Source organism: Mobula hypostoma, chromosome 1 (genome assembly GCF_963921235.1).
Source record: "Mobula hypostoma chromosome 1, sMobHyp1.1, whole genome shotgun sequence".
NCBI lineage: Eukaryota > Metazoa > Chordata > Chondrichthyes > Myliobatiformes > Myliobatidae > Mobula > Mobula hypostoma.
The window spans coordinates 175,001,445-175,021,776 of record NC_086097.1 but is presented as its reverse complement, the minus strand read 5'-3'; the positions used below and the strand labels follow the sequence as shown (position 1 = coordinate 175,021,776).

General features: G+C 41.0%; 1 protein-coding gene across 5 annotated transcripts in view; it reads left to right on the top strand.

Moving 5' to 3' along the window:
• The window catches only part of pop1 (POP1 homolog, ribonuclease P/MRP subunit), a 73,522-nt gene that overhangs the window by 1,739 nt on the left and 51,451 nt on the right, over window positions 1-20,332 (top strand). For 3 of the 5 annotated variants that reach the window (XM_063059991.1, XM_063059981.1, XM_063060008.1), the window contains exons 2-5: window positions 4,853-4,984; window positions 6,972-7,076; window positions 8,461-8,633; window positions 16,211-16,459. In XM_063059991.1, coding sequence (XP_062916061.1) covers window positions 4,853-4,984; window positions 6,972-7,076; window positions 8,461-8,633; window positions 16,211-16,459 — 659 coding nt within the window. Of the gene's footprint in view, window positions 1-2,462; window positions 2,550-4,852; window positions 4,985-6,971; window positions 7,077-8,460; window positions 8,634-16,210; window positions 16,460-20,332 lie in introns of all 5 variants that reach the window. The other 2 variants (XM_063060018.1, XM_063059999.1) reach the window with 1 other exon arrangement.

Below are 20,332 nucleotides of genomic sequence, written 5' to 3'. Positions count from 1 at the left end.
CTTTTAAATGAAGGTTCAGGAACAGCATCTCATTTTCCTACCAGGCAGGTACAGCTTTGGGGACTCGACACTTCTCACTCGCTCAGTGTATGAAAAGCCTTTAATCTTCTGCATTGCTGTCACAACTCACAATCTTCCCCAGCTTTGTAGTGTCAGCAAGCTTGGAAATATTGCATCTAGTTCCTTCATCCAAATCATTGATGGATATCTGGTGCTGAAGCACTGATCCCTGCAGTTCCCCTATGGTCACAGCTTGCTACCATCTTGTATATTCCAATTGTTCATTTTTTCAATCAGTTTTTGGACCATGCCAGCATATTGCCCTCAATCTCATGTGCTTTAATTTTGCACACTAACTCCATTTATAGGAAACTTCCGATAAAGGTCTTTTGAAGCGTAAATTGAATCCTCCTCGGTAGTTGGTGATCATGTCTTGCATCAATTGGTGGGGTATAGTGATGCAGGCCAGCCGGGATGAGGACTTGTGGAATTGATCTGTAGACATTGGCTGAGTCTAACCAGACAACTATTAGGTCGCTTTTCTTCTGCCTGGCCTTGCAGATCAATTGCCTGATTATTGACGTGTGTTCGAGGCACCCTGAGAAACTTGGGATGTCACCTTTCTGGATGGATGAGTTGATAAAGTGGCTCTCCATTAAGTAAAGAGGTCTACCTTCTCTCAAGCACCAAGAAGAATATCTTGCACTCTATGCTAGGGAGGGAGATTGTCCTAAACTGGGTGATTGTGGAGGAATCATCTTTGTTGGGAACAAAGCATCCTTTAGCCAGTTTCCAGCTTGAGGGACAGAGCCTTTGGTCCAAATCTTCCTTATTATCTTCCACAACCTCTGGAGGAGTTTTTGGCATTGCTTACACACCTTGCAGGGTATACCACATGGTCCTGGGGCAGCAGATGATTTTGCTCTCTTGCTGATATCCTAGACTTCCTTCCAACTGGGCTCTGCCACATTCAGCTAGGGTTCTTGTTTAGGGACTTTTGGATTGAATTCTAGTCTCTGATTCCTACGGGGATCGCTGTGTGATTCCCACAGAAACTCTTCCTCCTCCTGCTTTAATCTGGTTAGGAGAAGAAGAAAGCCCTTAACTCGGGGTGGAGTCATCGGGACGCCATTGTGACGGCGTTTTTTTTAGCAGGCTTTCTTATTTTTACGAGGCCAAGTTGCTAGCTCGATGCTCAACCCAGCACGGATGGAGAGTGTGCAAGGGAGCCAGCTGGATTCGAACTCAGGAGCCTTCGCTCCGAAGTCCAGCACTGATGCCACTACGCCACCAGCCAGCTAATCTAGTTAGGGTCCCAGAATTTTTTTGCTGTGCGAAGAGCCCTGTGAACCTGAATGGGTTTTTAACAAACTGCGCTCTCCTTCTCTCTTTCTCCCTTTGCTTTCGCAGCTGCTCCATCCTCATGAGCTTGCGCAGCTGCTTCTGCAGTTTGCTGTTTAGATCTTTGACACCTTCTTCATCAAGTGAACTGTTTTTGAATTGTTTGTTCAGGGTCTTTATCTTGCTTGTCAGGTGGCAAATTTCCTTTTCTCTCCTTTGTGGTTGCTGTGATGGTTTTAAGATCCCCTTTCTTCTCAATTGGGCCAATTATTCTTTAGCTAAATTGAACATAATGGCTGATTTCCCTGTAGACAGGTCCTGCCAATGTAGCTTCCAAGATGCAATCCAGGTCATCATCAAACTGCTTCCAAGATACATTAGCTGATGATCTAGGCCATCTGATCCTTTTTTTTTGATGAATGGATTAGGGAATCGGGGGTGGGGGCACTCTGGCACTGGGATGGCTCAGGTGCAGAGAGATCTTCAGCTCTGTGGGGTGTTTCCTTTGGTGTATCTTGAGGCCTTTGTTTTTGCAGATTTTGCTGCAATAGCACTTTGCAACGACTGCCTCCCTGGTCAGTATTGTTTGCTTTAGCCTTCTTGTTATCGTATTTCCAGTCCTGGCCATTGCTGTTCGTATCTGTCCTATTGAATTGCTCATCCTGCCCTCCCAGGAGACTCGGTATATTGTGTACTTAATTCATCTACACATATAAATTATTTTCTGTATTTTTATTTATTGTGTTTTTTTTATTATTGTGTTCTTTATCTTGCGCTGCATAGAATCTGGAGTAGCAATTATTTCAATCACCTTTATACTTGTGTACTGGAAATTACATTAAACAATCTTGAAACCTGAATCTTGAATATCCTCAGAAAAAAAGCCTATATTAGATTTGCTGATATCCTGTGTAACATCCTTGATTTGTTTGAATTTGTTTTGTTAATGAGCCAGAATGTCTTCATACACAAGCATCCATCTGTTTCAAGATTTGTTTTCCTTTTTTTTTGGGTTCTGGGTCTTGCTTACAAAGCAGGCATTTATTAGTTCTGTACAAGCTGGTGATGGGTTCTAATGATAGCTGAACAACCTGAAATATTAACTTATTCTGTCTCCACAGTCACTGTTTGTCTCTCTGTCTCTTGGATGTTCACTGTGTTTAGCTTTGATTTCGGTATAGAACCTGGAGGCACATAATTAAGACCAGGTAAGTATGGTAGGTTTAATCCATCCCTAAGTAATACCTGTTGGTAGGTATAATAAACTTTTGAAGTTAGGTTGTCAAAGGCATCTATATATAAGGGCGTTTCAATAGGACGACATCCATTGTTAAGGGCCCTCACCATCTGGAACATACCCTCTTCTCATTACTATCACAGGAGGATGGTACAGGAGCCTCAAGGTGCACACTCAAATGTTTTTTCCCTCCTCCATTAGCTTCCGAATGCTCCGTGAACAGTACCTCAGTATTTATCTTTTGCACTCATTATTTACACTCAGTGACCACTCTTAGGTACAGCTGTTCGTGAATGCATATTCCTAATCAGCCAATCATACGGCAGCAACTAATGCCAATGTGGTCAAGAAGTTCAGTTGTTCAGACCAAGCATCAGAATGGGGAAGAAATGAAATCTAATGACTTTGACTGAGGAATGTTTGTTAGTACCAGATGGGGTGGTTTTATTATCTCAAACTGTTAATCTTCTGGCAATTTCATGCACAACAGTCTCTCAAATTTAGAGAATGGTATGAAAAACAAAAAAAAATCCAGTGAATGCTTTGTTAATGAGAGAGGTCAGAGGAGAATGGCCAGACTGGTTCAAGCTAACAGGAAGGCGACAGTAACTCAAATAACCACTCAGCTCTGAACGCACAGCATGTTGAACCAAGTGGTTGGGTCACAGCAGCAAAAGACGATAAACATACACTCAGTGGCCACTTTATTAGGTGCAAGAGGTGCCTTAAAATGTTTACGCTGTGTTTTTTTTACTGCAACAGATAGCAATCTTTAATGTTTTGCACTGTACTGCCACAAAACAACAAATATCATAACGCAAGACTGTGATAATAATTGGATTCTGATTTTTTTTCCCCTTATAACTGCATATGTGACTTAATTGTGGTCATTGATCACAGATGAAGCAGTATAGCGTACAGAAGAAGGGAAATCACGCTACTACTGTATGGGACTTTGCTGATTGTGCACGTGGAACACCACATACTCTTTTTCCATCATTTGAACAGATATATACTTGTCTAGGGTGCAGCGTGGGGGGAAAAGTCCACGAGATTGATTTTGAAGTTGAAGGGGTAGTCATATGAGGAACAATTGGTTAGATTTGGCAAGGACGTTCTGGATTGAAGAATGGGAGATAATGTTGTAGGATTCTAAGAGATGTGACAGCATAGATGGATATACAAGAGACTGCAGTTACTAGAATCTGCACTTTGCTGGACGACTTCATTGTGTCAGGCAGATCTGTGGAGGCAATTTGTTTGTAAGGATAGATGGTATGAAAGTATTTTTGCTGGTTGGGGAGTGTCAAGCTAAGGATAAAATGTCACCTGTTTAAGCGAAGGAATTTATGTCCTGAGTGTTGTGACTATTTGGAATTAGGTACCCCAGAGACTTGTAGATGCCGAGTCATTATCTATATTAGAGATCGACAGTTTAGTGTTTATGGACACCAATCAAGAAAGTGGAGTCGAAGCCATGATGAGGCTAGTTATGGTCCGTTAAATGGCAGAGCAGGTTTGATGGATTTTATTATTTATTGTATTCTCTTGCAGCAGTTGAAGTTTTTACTTGATTTGTGTAAAATTTATTAAATTTCTTTAGTGTCCTGTCCTGGGCTCAGCACATAGATGCAGTCACAAGGATGGTGTGCCAGTGTGTCTTTACTTCCTTAGGAGGTTCGGTATATCATTGAATGCTCTAACAAACTTCTACAGATGTACTGTAGAAAATATCCTAGAGGTTGCATTGTGGCCTGGTACAATAGTTCAAATGTGCAAGAATGTAAGAAGCTGCAGAGAGTAGTGGACTCAACAAACTACATCATGGGCACATTCCTCCCTTTCATTGATAATATCTACATGAGGTACTGCCTCATTAAAGTAACATCCTCATCAAAGATCTTCACTATCCAGGCCATGTCATCTTCAGCTACCATTGGGCAGGAGGTACAAAATTCTGAAGTCTCACACCAGTAGGTTCACGAACATGCTAATTCATTTCAACTATCTGGTTTTCGAATCAACAAGCGAAACTATAATCAGGATAGTATAGCAATGCTAGGGCCACTTTGATCACTTTGCAGCAAAACGGGTGTTTTTTTTGTTTTAATTGTGTTCTTTCTTGTAGGAAAAGTGTATAATTTGTTTAATTTATATTTGTGTATAATTTAATACCTGTGAGTGTTGCTCATCCGATAATATGTGCTTGTGCTGTTACTATGTTTCATATGACAATAAATTTGACTGACTTTTGAGATTTTTTTTTCCCCACAGTCATGTCTGGAATCAATCGCAAAGAAAAGAAATATGCTAAGAAGATGAGAAACCAACCTAGCAATGTCACCTTTTCTTCGTATGGTCCAGGGGCTGGTAGATCTGGAATAGAGTCAGTTGAATCTCAGTCAGGTACTTAAAAAAAAATGACTTTACAGAGCTTTGAGGAGGTGTACAGTGTTTGAATAATCTGAGGTTTGATAATATTTGTACTAAGAGTGTAAAGTAAAAACTTTGCTCCACTTCTGTAAAGCATACATTGTTCGAGGCTCTGTTCACTTTGCTGTTCTTGTCTAGGTGTTGTGCTTTAATTTAAGCTGCTTGATTTTCAGTCAGTATTCATTGGTTATTTATTGTCACATACTGAGACACAGTGAAAAGCTTTGTTTTGCATGCAGTCCAGACAGATCATTCCATACACAAGTACGTTGAGGTAGTAAAGAAGGAAAAACAATAACAAGGGTGCAGAATATAGTGTTATAGTTACAGAAAAAGTGCAGTGCAGGTAGGCTGATGAGGTGCAAAGGCCACGAGGAGATCAGTTGTGAGATTAAGAGTTTATCTTTATTGTACAACAGTTATTTTCAACAGTGGGATAGAAGCTGTTCTTGAGCCTGGTTTAAGAGTATTAGTTATTACTGCTGAAAATGGAAAAGTCTCATGGCTATTCACCTCACCCCCTTAATTTTCCAGTCTCCTCAAACGTGAGCTCATCTAAAATGCTGCTGCCTGTATATTAACTTATACCAGGTTGTGGTCACTCATTGGTAAGCTGTTTCTAGTTGTGACTTGCAGTAGCCTCATTATTTTGTATTGGATGTTAACCGTTGTGGTGCAGTGCTCAGAGCTGTACAACTGCAGGTCTGTAAAGCAGCCGTTAGTGTGGCAAGATCTGTATCTGTAATTATAAGCTGGAAACTTTCTATTTGGTTTGTATCAGAAGGATTTGTAATTCTTAGGGTTCTGGCTGAACAAATGTTGAGGAAAAGCATTCTCTGTTTATCTGCCTCTTCAGCTAAAGGATAACAGAGATCTAGAACGGCAAAGGGAGTAGAGGGTCCTGTCAGGGTGGGATAGGGGAGGGTACCTTATGGAGCAACTAGCAGAACTATAGCCTCGCAGCTTTAGCATCCCGGTTCATTTCAACCTCTGGTGCTATATATGTGGTGTTTGTGGGGTGGTGGAAATCACCGGAGAGACAGAGCCACTGGTAGATACAAAGCAGCTTCTTTATTTGACACAACAAGGTACAGCAGGCATCATACGGATGGAGACGCTTTCGGTAGAAAGGTCTGCTAGCCCAATGTGGGCTCGTTATTTATATGCTAAACACAAAGGGCAATCGCTATTTACAAAGTTATAGACAATGCTTCCTTTTGAAGCTACATACAAAACATCACACCTTCTGACTTCATCCTTTCCTCCTGACGCCAACATGTTTGGGTTGGTACTCACAGCCTTTAGGAGTGCAAGTCAAATCCACAATACATTTATTTGGTATTTTATGTGCTAACATAGAGGACAATTAGTATTTATAAAGTATAGATAAGGCTGTCTTTGAAACTACCTGTAAACTTCACACTTCCATCTGCAGCATCTGGCTAGTATTCCGATGTTCACAGCTTTTAGGAAATGCAGTGTTGTGAACTCAAGCCACAGTACTTTGTCAAACAGAAGACTGGTGGCCAGAGTCATTTAAGTGTAAATGAATCATCTACCCCGAAACCCACTCTAACAATTCTGTCTGTGACTGCATGGGTTTTCATCAGATGCTTGTTTTCTCTCACATCTCAAAAGCATAAGTCAACCCTGGCTGTCCTCTATTTATAGCTGAGTGGTAGAATCTGAGGAGAGTTGATGGGAATGTGCAGAGAATCAAATGGAATGAGTTTGGACTTGGCTGGCTGAAGTTCTTAATTTCATACTGTAGGACTCTGACACACCAATGGAGCATATAAAATAAGTAAGTTTTTAACGGTGTGCTTAAAGGGAATTAGGATATAGGAATGTTGTATCAGAGCACTTTATATCAGAAAGATATATTTTTGAATTATTAGCTCTTCGTTTTGTAAAGAACTATTTTCTATCAGTCACTTGTGGTTTTCACTTTGCAATTCAGATATCAACTATAGAGAACAGCAGAGAGGGTCACATGGAGGATATTGCCACAGAAGCCAAGGAACTGATCGTAAACATCTTCAAAATGTTCCCAAATTCTTATTTGGTAAGTAAGTCATCTGCACTGGACAGCAACAGCTTCTGTTTTTATGGAAATTTGAATGTAGTAACTTGTTGTATTGTTACAGGAGCAATATCAATCACAACTTGAAATATTAGGGCACAGAATGTAGGTTTTAAAGAGCTCTTAATGTAGAGAAAGAAAGGTTTAAGGAAAGAGTTCCAGACTTTGTGCTCTTAGCACAGCTGACAATAGTGAAGCCATCAGGATAAATAATGAGTATTGAGTTAAGAAGTGATTAAAATATTGCAGTGTAGAAGTGTTCAAAGAAGTTGGAGGTAGGGAATAGCAGGATTTTAATTCGTGTGTTCATAGCCTTACCATGCTTCATAATTTTTTTCTGTGTAATAGCTGTTGCATTATACCCTGATCATCTCCATGACTTCCTGGCAGATTGATAACAATATTGGAGTAAAGTTTATAACACATGATTTTTTTTAATACACAGAAGTCCATTGAAGTTTGGATTACTCTACCATCGCAGCCTCCTTCAAATCCCTGACAGAGATTCATAGGTTGAAAATGCTGAATTTATAAATAGAACACTGGTAGAAACAGAAAAGAAGTACAATTGATCCTCATTTAGATCTTCCATAAAGTAACCAATAGATATCACTACAGAACAATTTCTCCAGCCTTACGTATTGAGCTAGAGCACCCAAAAGTCATCTTAATGATATATAGAACACCTTTGAGAAACTGTATTCATTATACTTTCTGTGAATTAAAAATCTCATCCATGGATGGAGTGTTATTCCTAATTTAAACAGGAAAGTTTTTAAATTAAAGACAACTGATGAATGAGAGTGAAATGAATTGTATTTCCTATTTATATATTTTTTAAACTTTCTATTTATTCATTTGGGGAAGTTAGCTATCCAGAGGATGTACAGTATGTTCTCTGCTTGTCCTTTCTATGTAGTCTGTTAACATACTATGACACTGTAGTTTATTCTTTCCCAAGAAGATTAGTAAGTGCAGAGTGTAGCTACTTAAATTCCATATTCAAATGAAGCAATCCATAGATGTCCTACAGCGTTTCAAAGTGATTGATGTTCTCCCGTCTATATGAGATAATGGACATGCAACTTAAGCAGTGGTGGTTGGGCCATTTTATGTCATGCATTTGCAGTAATGACTTAATACAGTGATATGGAAATGCCACAGACAAATGTGTCTTTGAGTTATTTTGTCGGGTGTTGTTGAGAATTAAAGTAATCTGTGTTCGAATGTTGATGCGGGTGGTCAATGTGAATGATCAACGTGAACATTCAGCAACTTCAAGAGTAAATATCCAAGGAGGAAGAAACCTAGCATAAAGTTGGTAAAAGGAAAATGATGCCTTTAACATTTATTTTTCATTTTGCAGCAAAAGACTTTGCTCAGTACCGTGCAGCAGAAATCAGTGCCATGTTAAAAGCAGTAGCACACAAATCAAACTCTCAGTTTCTGCAGTCCCTACCACCACATTTGCGCAGAAGAGCAATGAGTGATAATGTTAAACGTCTTCCTCGAAGGCTCAGAGAAATTGCAAAGAAAGAGGTCAGTTTATTTTAAATGAATCAAAATTATGACTTTGAAATTATAAATTGGAAAATTGGTTCATTATTATCAGACGTATAGAAGTAGACTGAAAAACTGTTTTGCATGTCATCCATACAGATCATTTCATTACACAGTGCATTAAAGTGGTTCAAGGGAGAACAATAATGCAGAATAAGGTGTTAGGGTTACAGAGAAAATGTAGTGCAGGCAGATGATAAGGTGCAACGCCATAACAAAGTAGATTATGAGGTCAAGAGGCCACTCTGTACTATCACAAGATTACTAATGTTTAGTAATCTTGTGATAGTCTTAAATGGTCTTTAGTTTGGAATGAAGACAAAAACCTCTGAAGTCACTTGGTTAGTTAATTGCTAAGATGTGGTTTTTGTTTTAATGTGTAAGGTAGGACTTTGGTTGAATGCAACTGTAAAAAAAAATTCTGTTTATATAAGTAATACACTGACAAGCCTGCAAAATTTTACTGAATCAGTAAATTTAACATTTAATAGCAACACTGCATTAGGCTTTTGAAACTCCTCATGTATATAATTGCCATTTACTTCATGCGATTTATAGCCGAACAGCTCTCAGCATTACCTCTGCATCTGATCCCATGCTAACATGTTTCATATTTTGCATGCTATACAGTTTGGTAGTTTATCATTCATTATCACTTTAATCTGATTTTTAAAAAAATTATAGTTATCAGTGCTGGCAGTGAAAAGACTGGTCTGGGCTTTAGAGTGATTTTGATCAGCTGGTAAATCTGGCAGAGCATTATCAGATGGAATTTTAATGCCATAAATGTGAGGTAATACATCTTTAGTGTTCAAATAATAAGACCTAAGACATAGCAGAATTAGGCCATTTGGCCTATTGAGTCTGCTCTGCCATTCAATCATGGCTGATCCTTTCTTCCTCTCCTCAGCCCCACTGCCCAGCCCTCTCCCTGTAACTTTTGATGCCGTGTTCAGTCAAGAACCTATCAAGCTCTGCCTTACATACACCCAACGACCTGATCTCCGCAGCTGCCTGTGGTAATAAATTCCACAAATTCACCACCCTCTGGCTAAAGAAATTTCTCTGCATCTGTTTTAAATGGAAGCTCTTCTATCCTGAGGCTGTGCCCTGTTGTCCAAGACTCCCCAACCACGAGAAACATCCTTTCCACATCTACTCTGCCTAGGCCTTTCAACATTCAAAAGGTTTCAATGGGATTCCCCCCCCCCCATCCTTATAAATTCCAGCGAGTACAGACCTAGAGCTATAAATATTCCTCGTATGATAACCCTTTCATTCACGGAATCACCCTTATGAACCCTCTCCAATGCCAGCACACCTTCTCTTAAACGAGGAGCCCAAAACTGTTCACAATATTCAAGGTGAGACCTCCACAGTGCCTTAAAGTCTCAGCATCATATCCCTGCTCTTGTATTCTAGACTTCTTGAAATGAATGCTAACATTGTATTTGCCTTCCTCACCACCGATTCTACCTGCAAGTTAACCTTTAGGGTGTTTGGCTCAAAGACTCTTAAATCCCTTTGAAACTCAGATTTCTGGATTTTCTCCCCGTTTAGAAAATAGTCTGCACATTTATTTCTACTTCCAAAGTGCATGATCATGCATTTTCCAACATTGTATTTCATTTGCCACTCTCTTGCTCATTCTCTTAATCTGTCTAAGTCCTTCTGCAGCCTTCCTGTTTCCTCAACACTATCTGCCCCTCCACCAATCTTTATTTCACCTGCAAACTTGGCAACAAAGCCATCTATTCCATCATCTTAAGTCATTGATTTTTTAAGGCATCCGTTAGTCTCATGAGACCATGGATTTGCACCTTGGAAAGTTTCCAGGGCGCAGGCCTGGGCAAGGTTGTATGGAAGACCGGCAGTTGCTCATGCTGCAAGTCTCCCCTCTCCATGCCACCAATGTTGTCCAAGGGAAGGGCATTAGGACCCATACAGCTTGGCACCGGTGTTGTCGCAGAGCAATGTGTGGTTAACTGCTTTGCTCAAGGACAAATGCTGCCTCTGCCAAGGCTCGAACTAGTGACCTTCAGATCACTAGACGAATGCCTTAACCACTTGGCCACGCGCCAACAAGTCATTGATATACAGCGTTAAAAAAGTGGTCCCAATACCAGCCCCTGCGGAACACCACTAGTCACTGGCAGCCAACCAGAAAAGGATTCTTTTATTCCCACTCACTGCCTCCTACCAATCAGCCATTGCTTTAACCATGCTAGTAACTTTCCTGTAATGCCATGGGCTCTTAACTTGGTAAGCATCCTCATATGTGGCACTTTGTCAAAAGCCTTCTGAAAGTCCAAATATGCAACATCCATTGTATCCCTTTTATCTATTCTACTTACAATCTCTTCAAAGAATTCCAACAGATCTGTCCCGCAAGATTTTCCCTTAAGGAAACTATGTTGACTTTGTCCTACCTTCTCCTGTGTCACCAAGTACTCCCTAACCTCATCCTTAAATTGACTACAATATCTTCTCAACCACTAAGGTCAGGATAACTGCTCTATAATTTTTTTTTCTGCTGCCTTTCTCCTTAAAGAATGAAGTGATATTTGCAATTTTCCAGTCCTCTTGCACCATGCCAGGATCCAGTAATTTTTGAAAAATCATTACTAATGTCTCCATAATCCCTACCTCTTTCAGAACTGTAGGGTGCAGTTTATCTCGTCTAGTAACTTATGTACCCTTAGGTTTTAGAGCATTTTGAGCATCTTTTCCCTTGTAATAGTAACTGCATTCACTCCTCTTCCCTCGCACCCTTCAACAACTGGCAAACTGCTACTCTCTTCCACAGTGAAAACTGATACAAAATACCCATTTAGTTCATCTACCATCTTCTTGTCCCCCGTTATTACTCCTCTGAACTCATTTTCTAGCGGTCCTATATCCACGTCTCTCTTTTATTTTTTGCATATTTGAAAAATCTTATATTACTATCCATTTTGATATTGTTTGCTAGCTTTTATATTTCATCTTTTTCCTCCTAATGATTCTTTTAGTTGCATTCTGTAGGGTTTTAGAAGCTTCCCAATCTTCTGTCTTCCCACTAATTTTTGCTTTGTTGTATGCCCTCTCTTTTGCTTTTACATGAGCTTTGACATCCCTTGTCAGCCACGGTTCGTACTAATAGTAGAAGATACACCATGAATGGTAGGACTTCAGGGAGTATTGGGGATCAGAGGACGGACCTTGTGCAAATTCATAGACTCCAAATAGATAAGGTGATGAAGAAGGCATGGGATGGTGGCCTTCATTAGCCTGGTACAGAGTACAAGAGAATGGAAGTCATAGCTCAAATCCGTGAAGCTTCACTTGGGTATGGCCGGAGTATTGTGTGTATTTCTGGTCATTTCACGAGAGCAAGGGTCAAGCTCGAGGCAGAGGAGAATTTTTAGCATGCTACCTGGGGCAGAGCTTTTTAGTTATGAGGAGAGGCTGCATAAACTGGGTTTGTTTTCCTTGGGGTGGAGAGGAGTAAGGAGGTAGCTGGCAGAGGCATATAAAATTATAAAAGTAGTAGAAGAGGTAGAAAATGAGAAATTCTTCTCATTATGGGAATATCTAAAACTAGGGAACATGGGTTTAATGTGAAAATTAAGAAGGTTAGAGATATTTTATTTACATAGAACATAGAATAGTACAGCACAGTACAGGCCCTTCGGCCCACAATGTTGTGCTTACCCTCAAACCCTGCCTCCCATATAAGCCCCCACCTTAGGTTCCTCCATATACCTGTCTAGTAGTCTCTTAAACTTCACGAGTGTATCTGCCTCCACCACTGACTCAGGCAGTGCATTCCATGCACCAACCACTCTCTGAGTAAAAAAACCTTCCTCTAATATCCCCCTTGAACTTCCCACCCCTTACCTTAAAGCCATGTTCTCTTGTATTGAGCAGTGGTGCCTTGGGGAAGAGGCGCTGGCTATCGACTCTATTCCTCTTACTATCTTGTACACCTCTATCATGTCTCCTCTCATCCTGCTTCTCTCCAAAGAGTAAAGCCCTAGCTCCCTTAATCTCTGATCATAATGCATACTGTCTAAACCAAGCAGCATCCTGGTAAATCTCCTCTGTACCCTTTTCAATGCTTCCACATCCTTCCTATAGTGAGGTGACCAGAACTGGACACAATACTGCAAGTGTGGCCTAACCAGAGTTTTATAGAGCTGTATCATTACATCGCGACTCTTAAACTCTATCCCTCGACTTATGAAAGCTAACACCCCATAAGCTTTCTTAACTACCCTATCCACCTGTGAGGCAACTTTCAGGGATCTGTGGACATGTACCCCGAGATCCCTCTGCTCCTCCACACTACCAAGTATCCTGCCATTTACTTTGTACTCTGCCTTGGAGTTTGTCCTTCCAAAGTGTACCACCTCACACTTCTCCAGGTTGAACTCCATCTGCCACTTCTCAGCCCACTTCTGCATCCTATCAATGTCTCTCTGCAATCTTTGACAATCCTCTACACTATCTACAACACCACCAACCTTTGTGTCGTCTGCAAACTTGCCAACCCACCCTTCTACCCCCACATCCAGGTCGTTAATAAAAATCAGGAAAAGTAGAGGTCCCAGAACAGATCCTTGTGGGACACCACTAGTCACAATCCTCCAACCTGAATGTACTCTCTCCACCACCACCCTCTGCCTTCTGCAGGCAAGCCAATTCTGAATCCACCTGGCCAAACTTCCCTGGATCCCATGCCTTCTAACTTTCTGAATAAGCCTACCGTGTGGAACCTTGTCAAATGCCTTACTAAAATCCATATAGATCACATCCACTGCACTACCCTCATCTATATGCCTGGTCACCTCCTCAAAGAACTCTATCAGGCTTGTTAGACACGATCTGCCCTTCACAAAGCCATGCTGACTGTCCCTGATCAGACCATGATTCTCTAAATGCCTATAGATCCTATCTCTAAGAATCTTTTCCAACAGCTTTCCCACCACAGACGTAAGGCTCACTGGTCTATAATTACCCGGACTATCCCTGCTACCTTTTTTGAACAAGGGAACAACATTCACCTCCCTCCAATCCTCCGGTACCATTCCCGTGGACAACGAGGACATAAAGATCCTAGCCAGAGGCTCAGCAATCTCTTCTCTCGCCTCGTGGAGCAGCCTGGGGAATATTCCATCAGGCCCCGGGGACTTATCTGTCCTAATGTATTTTAACAACTCCAACACCTCCTCTCCCTTAATATCAGCATGCTCCAGAACATCAACCTCACTCATATTGTCCTCACCATCATCAAGTTCCCCCTCATTGGTGAATACCGAAGAGAAGTATTCATTGAGGACCTCACTCACTTCCACAGCCTCCAGGCACATCTTCCCACCTTTATCTCTAATCGGTCCTACCTTCACTCCTGTCATCCTTTTTTTCTTCACGTAATTGAAGAATGCCTTGGGGTTTTCCTTTACCCTACTCGCCAAGGCCTTCTCATGCCCCCTTCTTAAGCTCCGTTCTTGCTTCCCTATATTCCTCAATAGACCCATCTGATCCTTGCTTCCTAAACCTCATGTATGCTGCCTTCTTCCTCCTGACTAGATTTTCCACCTCACTTGTCACCCATGGTTCCTTCACCCTACCATTCTTATCTTCCTCACCGGGACAAGTTTATCCCTTACATCCCGCAAGAGATCTCTAAACATCGACCACATGTCCATAGTACATTTCCCTGCAAAAACATCATCCCAATTCACACCCACAAGTTCTAGCCTTATGGCCTCATAATTTGCCTTTCTCCAATTAAAAATTTTCCTGTCCTCTTTGATTCTGTCCTTTTCCATGATAATTATAAAGGCCAGGGAGCGGTGGTCACTGTCCCCCAGATGCTCACCCACTGAGAGATCTGTGACCTGACCCGGTTCATTACCTAGTACTAGATCTAGTATGGCATTCCCCCTGGTTGGCCTGTCCACATACTGTGACAGGAATCCGTCCTGGACACACTTAACAAATTCTGCCCCATCTAAACCCTTGGAACTAATCAGGTGCCAATCAATATTAGGGAGGTTAAAGTCACCCATGATAACAACCCTGTTATTTTTGCACCTTTCCAAAATCGGCCTCCCAATCTGCTCCTCTGTATCTCTGCTACTACCAGGGGGCCTATAGAATACCCCCAGTAGAGTAACTGCTCCCTTCCTGTTCCTGACTTCCACCCATATTGACTCAAAAGAGGATCCTGCTACATTACCCACCCTTTCTGTAGCTGTAATAGTATCCCTGACCAGTAATGCCACCCCACCTCCCCTTTTTCCGCCCTCTCTATCCCTTTTAAAGCACTGAAATCCAGGAATATTGAGAATCCATTCCTGCCCTGGTGCCAGCCAAATCTCTGTAATGGCCACTACATCATAATTCCATGTATGTATCCAAGCTCTCAGTTCATCACCTTTGTTCCTGATGCTTCTTGCATTGAGGAACACACATTTCAGCCCTTCTACCTTACTGTCTTTACACCGTTTATTCTGCTTCTCTTTCCTCAAAGCCTCTCTGTATGTTAGATCTGGCTTTACTTCATGCACTTCTTTCACTGCTCTATCGCTCTGGGTCCCATCCCCCTCGCAAATTAGTTTAAACCCTCCCGAACCATGCTAGCAAACCTACCTGCAAGGATATTGCTCCCCCTCGAGTTCAGGTGCAACCCATCCAATGTGTACAGGTCCCACCTTTCCCAGAAGAGATCCCAATGATCTAAAAATCTAAAACCTTGCTCCCTGCACCAACTCCTCAGCTACGCATTCAACTGCCATCTCCTCCAATTTTTACCATCTCTGTCACGTAGCACTGGCAGCGATCCTGAGGACGTCACCCTTAAGGTCCTGTTCTTCAGCCTTCTGCCTAATTCCCGAAACTCACACTTCAGGACCTCATTCCTCTTCTTGCCTATGCCGTTGGTACCAACATGTATCACGACTTCTGGTTGCTTTCCCTCTCGTATCAGGATGTCGTGCACCCAGTCAGAGACATCCCCGGACCCTGGCACCCGGGAGGCAATAAACCATGCGGGTGTCCTTCTCACGTCTGCAAAATCTCCTGTCTGCTCCCCTGACTACAGAGTCTCCAATGACGACAGCTCTCCTCTTCTCTGTCCCATCCTTCTGCACCACAGGGTCAGACTCAGTGCCACAGGGTCAGACTCAACTTTCAAAGATAGTTGCAGTTTGGAATGCACTATATGAGAAAATACTTCAGCAGGTGCTATCACAATATTAAAGGAGTATCTGGGTGAGCACTTAATTGCCAAGACAAAGGCAAATGACTAAGTATGAGTAAATGAGATTAATATAGATGGATATTTGAGGGTCAGTATGGATATAGTGGACTAAGGGCCCATTTCTGTGCTGTATCACTCTTTGTGCTGTATCACCATTGTTTTACTTTGTAACTGGTTTGAAACCACAGTGAGACCATTACTCCAAAACAAACTGTTCAAATGTTGATGGTACAGATATTTTTTAAGACAACTTTAAAATGCTTTCTGAAAACCCTAATCAAATAACTTACTAACCAGTGATTTTCTACAGATGGAAAAGATTGCCCACTTGAAAAAAGAACAATCAAAGAGCAAGTCTCGCAAAGCCCGTCGACGACATGGGAATTTGTTACTGGAATTTAACCGAAGACAAAGAAAAAACATTTGGCTGGAAACTCACATATGGCATGCAAAAAGATTCCATATGGTCAAAAAGTGGGGATACTGTTTGGCCAATAAACCAACTATTAAAAGTTATAGAGCGTGCTATCGTGCTATGACACACCAGTGCCTACTTCAGGTACCTTTCAATTATTTTGTTAAGAATTACACTGTATACAATAAGTGTGTTTCAAAGTCCTTTTTAATGAATAATTTAAAATTTGACTTCCACTATGAATACTGTTTAGCTATTCTAATACCCTGCTTATTCATCAGCTTCTTCCACCTATGACCATTTTAAATCAAAGGAAAGTCTCTTTCAGTGATGTATGGGTTGGAGAATTTTTACTGAATCTTGAATGAGTGCCAGCATTGCACAGTTGACTGTTCAATGTCATAATTGGAACGTCTGGACAATGTCAAAATTTATTTCTTCCTGCTTCTCAACTGACCCTAATCTCTTAATCATTGTGATTTTTTACATAACTTGTATAATCCAGCAATGGCCTTGAAAGCTATTCAGTTTAGAATGTAGAAAGCTGAGTGCACGCGATAAATGAATTTAGTAATAGCTCACAACATAATGTGTTATAATTCATTTATTCTATTTTGATAGGTTTGTGAACCATGTTCAATTCTGCTCCAAAATGATTGATTAATTCTTTTTTTTAGTTTTTATTTTTATTGAAGGAATGACACAATACAGAATATATAATGGATTACATTTTCCTCCATTTTGCTTTAGTATCGTACCTCCAAAACAAACCTCCCCCCCACCCGCCCTCCCCGAACATATCATGGCAGCTAATATATCTACAACACAACAATTCACAAATACCAGTACGGACATTTCACAACCGTACCCCCACACTACTTCAATACGACAGCTCATACACATCTGCAACATGTCAGATGATCCAAAATACAATCATATTTACAATTCATCAACCACCCTGTGAGTTAAATTATAAGTGTGTTAAATGGGAGGCAACTTCCTAAGTACAATCAAATGCCCTCAACTGGTAGGTAATTCCTTAAGACTCCCAAAATATGATAAGAAAGGTCCCCATTTCAAATAGAACTTTTTCACAGACCCCCTCAAAGTGAATTTAATCTTTTCTAATTTCAGAAAAACCATTACATCTTCTAACCAAGCAGCAGCAGTTGGGGAGTGGCAGATTTCCAAACCAGCAAAATTCTCCTACTAGTCAGTAGCGATGTAAATGCAATGATATCCGACTGGCTTGCATTTAAACCCAAATCATCATCTGCCACACCAAATACAGCTATAAGCGGGCAAGGTCTCAGTGTCACCCCCAAAACCTCACTGATAATTTTAAAAACCCGTGCCCAATAGTCATCAAGCCGAGGGCATGACCAAAATGCATGTACTAAACCAGCCGGAGAGAAGGAACACCTGTCACAGCCAGCGTCTGTCCCAGGGTATATGTCTGCAAGTCTGGCTTTACTTAAATGTGCTCTGTGTAAAACTTTAAATTGTATGAGCCCCAGTCTAGCACATGATGATGAGAAATGAACCCTATTCAACACTTTTGCCCAATATTCTTCCGCAAGGCCCATACCGAGGTCGTCCTCCCACCTACTCTTAGTTTTGTTTAGATCTTGAACTCCCAAAGACATCAGCTGAGAGTATAGTTCAGAAATCAGCCCCTTATTGCTAAAGCTAAGAGTGAATTTTTCCCATAACATAGCAGGTGGTAGAACAGGAAAAGAGGGAAATTTTTCCTTGACAAAGTGGCAAATCTGCAGGTATTTTAAAAAAAGATTATGCGGAAGGCCATACTTACCACGCAGGTTATCAAAACTATCAAATATGTTATCAGTATACAAATCCTTAATGCGCATAAGATCGTTCAAACCCCATTGTCTAAAAGCTGAATCGAATGTGGAGGGAGGAAATAAATGGTTTTTATGAATGGGGCCCAAAACTGAAGCTGATATGAACTTATAGTGGCAGCGAAATTGATTAAAAATTTTGAGGGTGGCGAGCACGACTGGGTTAGATGTGAATTGAGAAGATTTCAATGGTAAGGAAGAATACACCAAAGCTGGGAGAGATGAGGAGTGGCAAGATCGTGACTCAAGCAGGCACCAGATTATATCTGGCCGGTGAAGCCAAAATAATACTTTTTGAATGTTCGATGCCCAGTAATAATGAATAAAGCTGGGAAGACCCATTCCACCTACGTCACAACCTCTTTGAAGAATGCGCTTATTAACCCTTGGGACCTTATTTTCCCAAATAAAGGAGGTTATAGCTTGATCAACTGATTTAAAAAATAACTTGGGTAAGAAAACTGGCAAACACTGAAACAAATAGAGAAATCTAGGAAGTATAGTCATCTTCACTGACTGAATTCTCCCAGCTATAGTAAGGGGTAAACTGCGCCATCTCTCGAAATCAGCCTTCATTTGGCTAACCTGAGGCCTGTAGTTAGCTTCAAACAGAGATGTAAAAGAGCGAGTAATATGTATTCCTAGGTATACAAAATCATCTTGAGATAAAGGTAAGGGCAAGGATTCCTGTCGGATCTGTAGGGCCAAGTTATTAATGGGAAAGCATTTGCTTTTTTGAAAGTTCAGTTTATAGCCAGAGAAGGCTCCAAATTGACCTAATAATGACACAATAGCAGGACTACTACCTATAGGGTCGCTAACATAAAGTAAGAGGTCATCAGCATATAGGGAAACACGGTGTTCCATGTCTCCTCTTCTAACACCTTGAAATAATGTAGTTGACTTAATTGCAATAGAAAGAGGCTCAATTGCAATTGCAAAAAGAAGAGGGGACAGTGGGCAGCCTTGGCGAGTGCCACGTGTTAATGGGAAATAGTCAGATCGAAAATAATTTCTGTATACACGCTAAAGGCAAGTGGTATAATAGCTTAACCCAAGCTATAAATATTCTGCCAAATCCAAATTTCTCCAAAACACTAAATAAGTATACCCATTCCACCCTATCAAATGCCTTCTCCGAGGTGCAAGGTGATAACAACCTCTGGACTTGGAGAATCACTCGGTGAATAAACCACATCAGCCAGTCGACGGATATTAAAAAAAGAATAGCGATTTTTAATAAAACCTGTTTGATCATCTGAAATTATCTTGGGAAGGGGCCGTTCTAAACAACATGCAAGCACTTTAGCCAAAATTTTCACATCTACATTCAAAAGTGAGATGGGGCGATATGATCCACATTGAGTCGGGTCCTTGTCCTTTTTAAGAAGTAGTGAAATAGCTGCGTATGAAAGAGAAGGGGGTAAGGAGCCATTCTCCAAAGATTCCTGAAACACTTTTAGAAGGACCGGTGTGAGCTTATCCTTAAATTTCTTATAAAATTCTATTGGATAACCATCAGGACCTGGGGACTTACCACTCTGCATAGCCATAATGGCATTATTAATCTCTTCCTGCCCAAGAGCCCGATCTAGGTTCTCCACTTCCTCTGGTTCAAGAGTTGGTATTTCCAAATTCTCTAAAAAAACGTTCCATATTTGTTTTATCTGAGAGGAACTCTGAGGCATACAGAGAGGAATAAAAAGTTGCAAAGATGTTATTAATCTCTTTTGGATTGCTTGTCAAGTTCTGGTGCATGTCTCTTACCTGAGGAATAAGTCGTGATGCAGCTTGATGTTTCAACTGATGAGTCATAAGCCGGTTCGCCTTGTCACCATATTCATAATAGAGGCCACGTGTCTTAAGGATTAATTGTTCTGATAGGTTTGTAGATAGAAGATTAAACTTTGCTTGCAAATCAACCCGGCTTTTATATAATTCCGCAGTGGGTGCCTCAGAGTATTTTCTATCCAGGTCCCAAATAGATTTCAATAACACTTGCATTTCCTTCCTACGCTCTTTATTGGCATGTGAAGTATAAGATATTATTTGACCCCTCAAGTAAGCTTTTAGTTTCCCAAAGTAAAGAGTACGATACCGACTCAGTTTTGTTAGTCTCGAAGAATGCGTCAATGTTAGCCGATATATAACTACA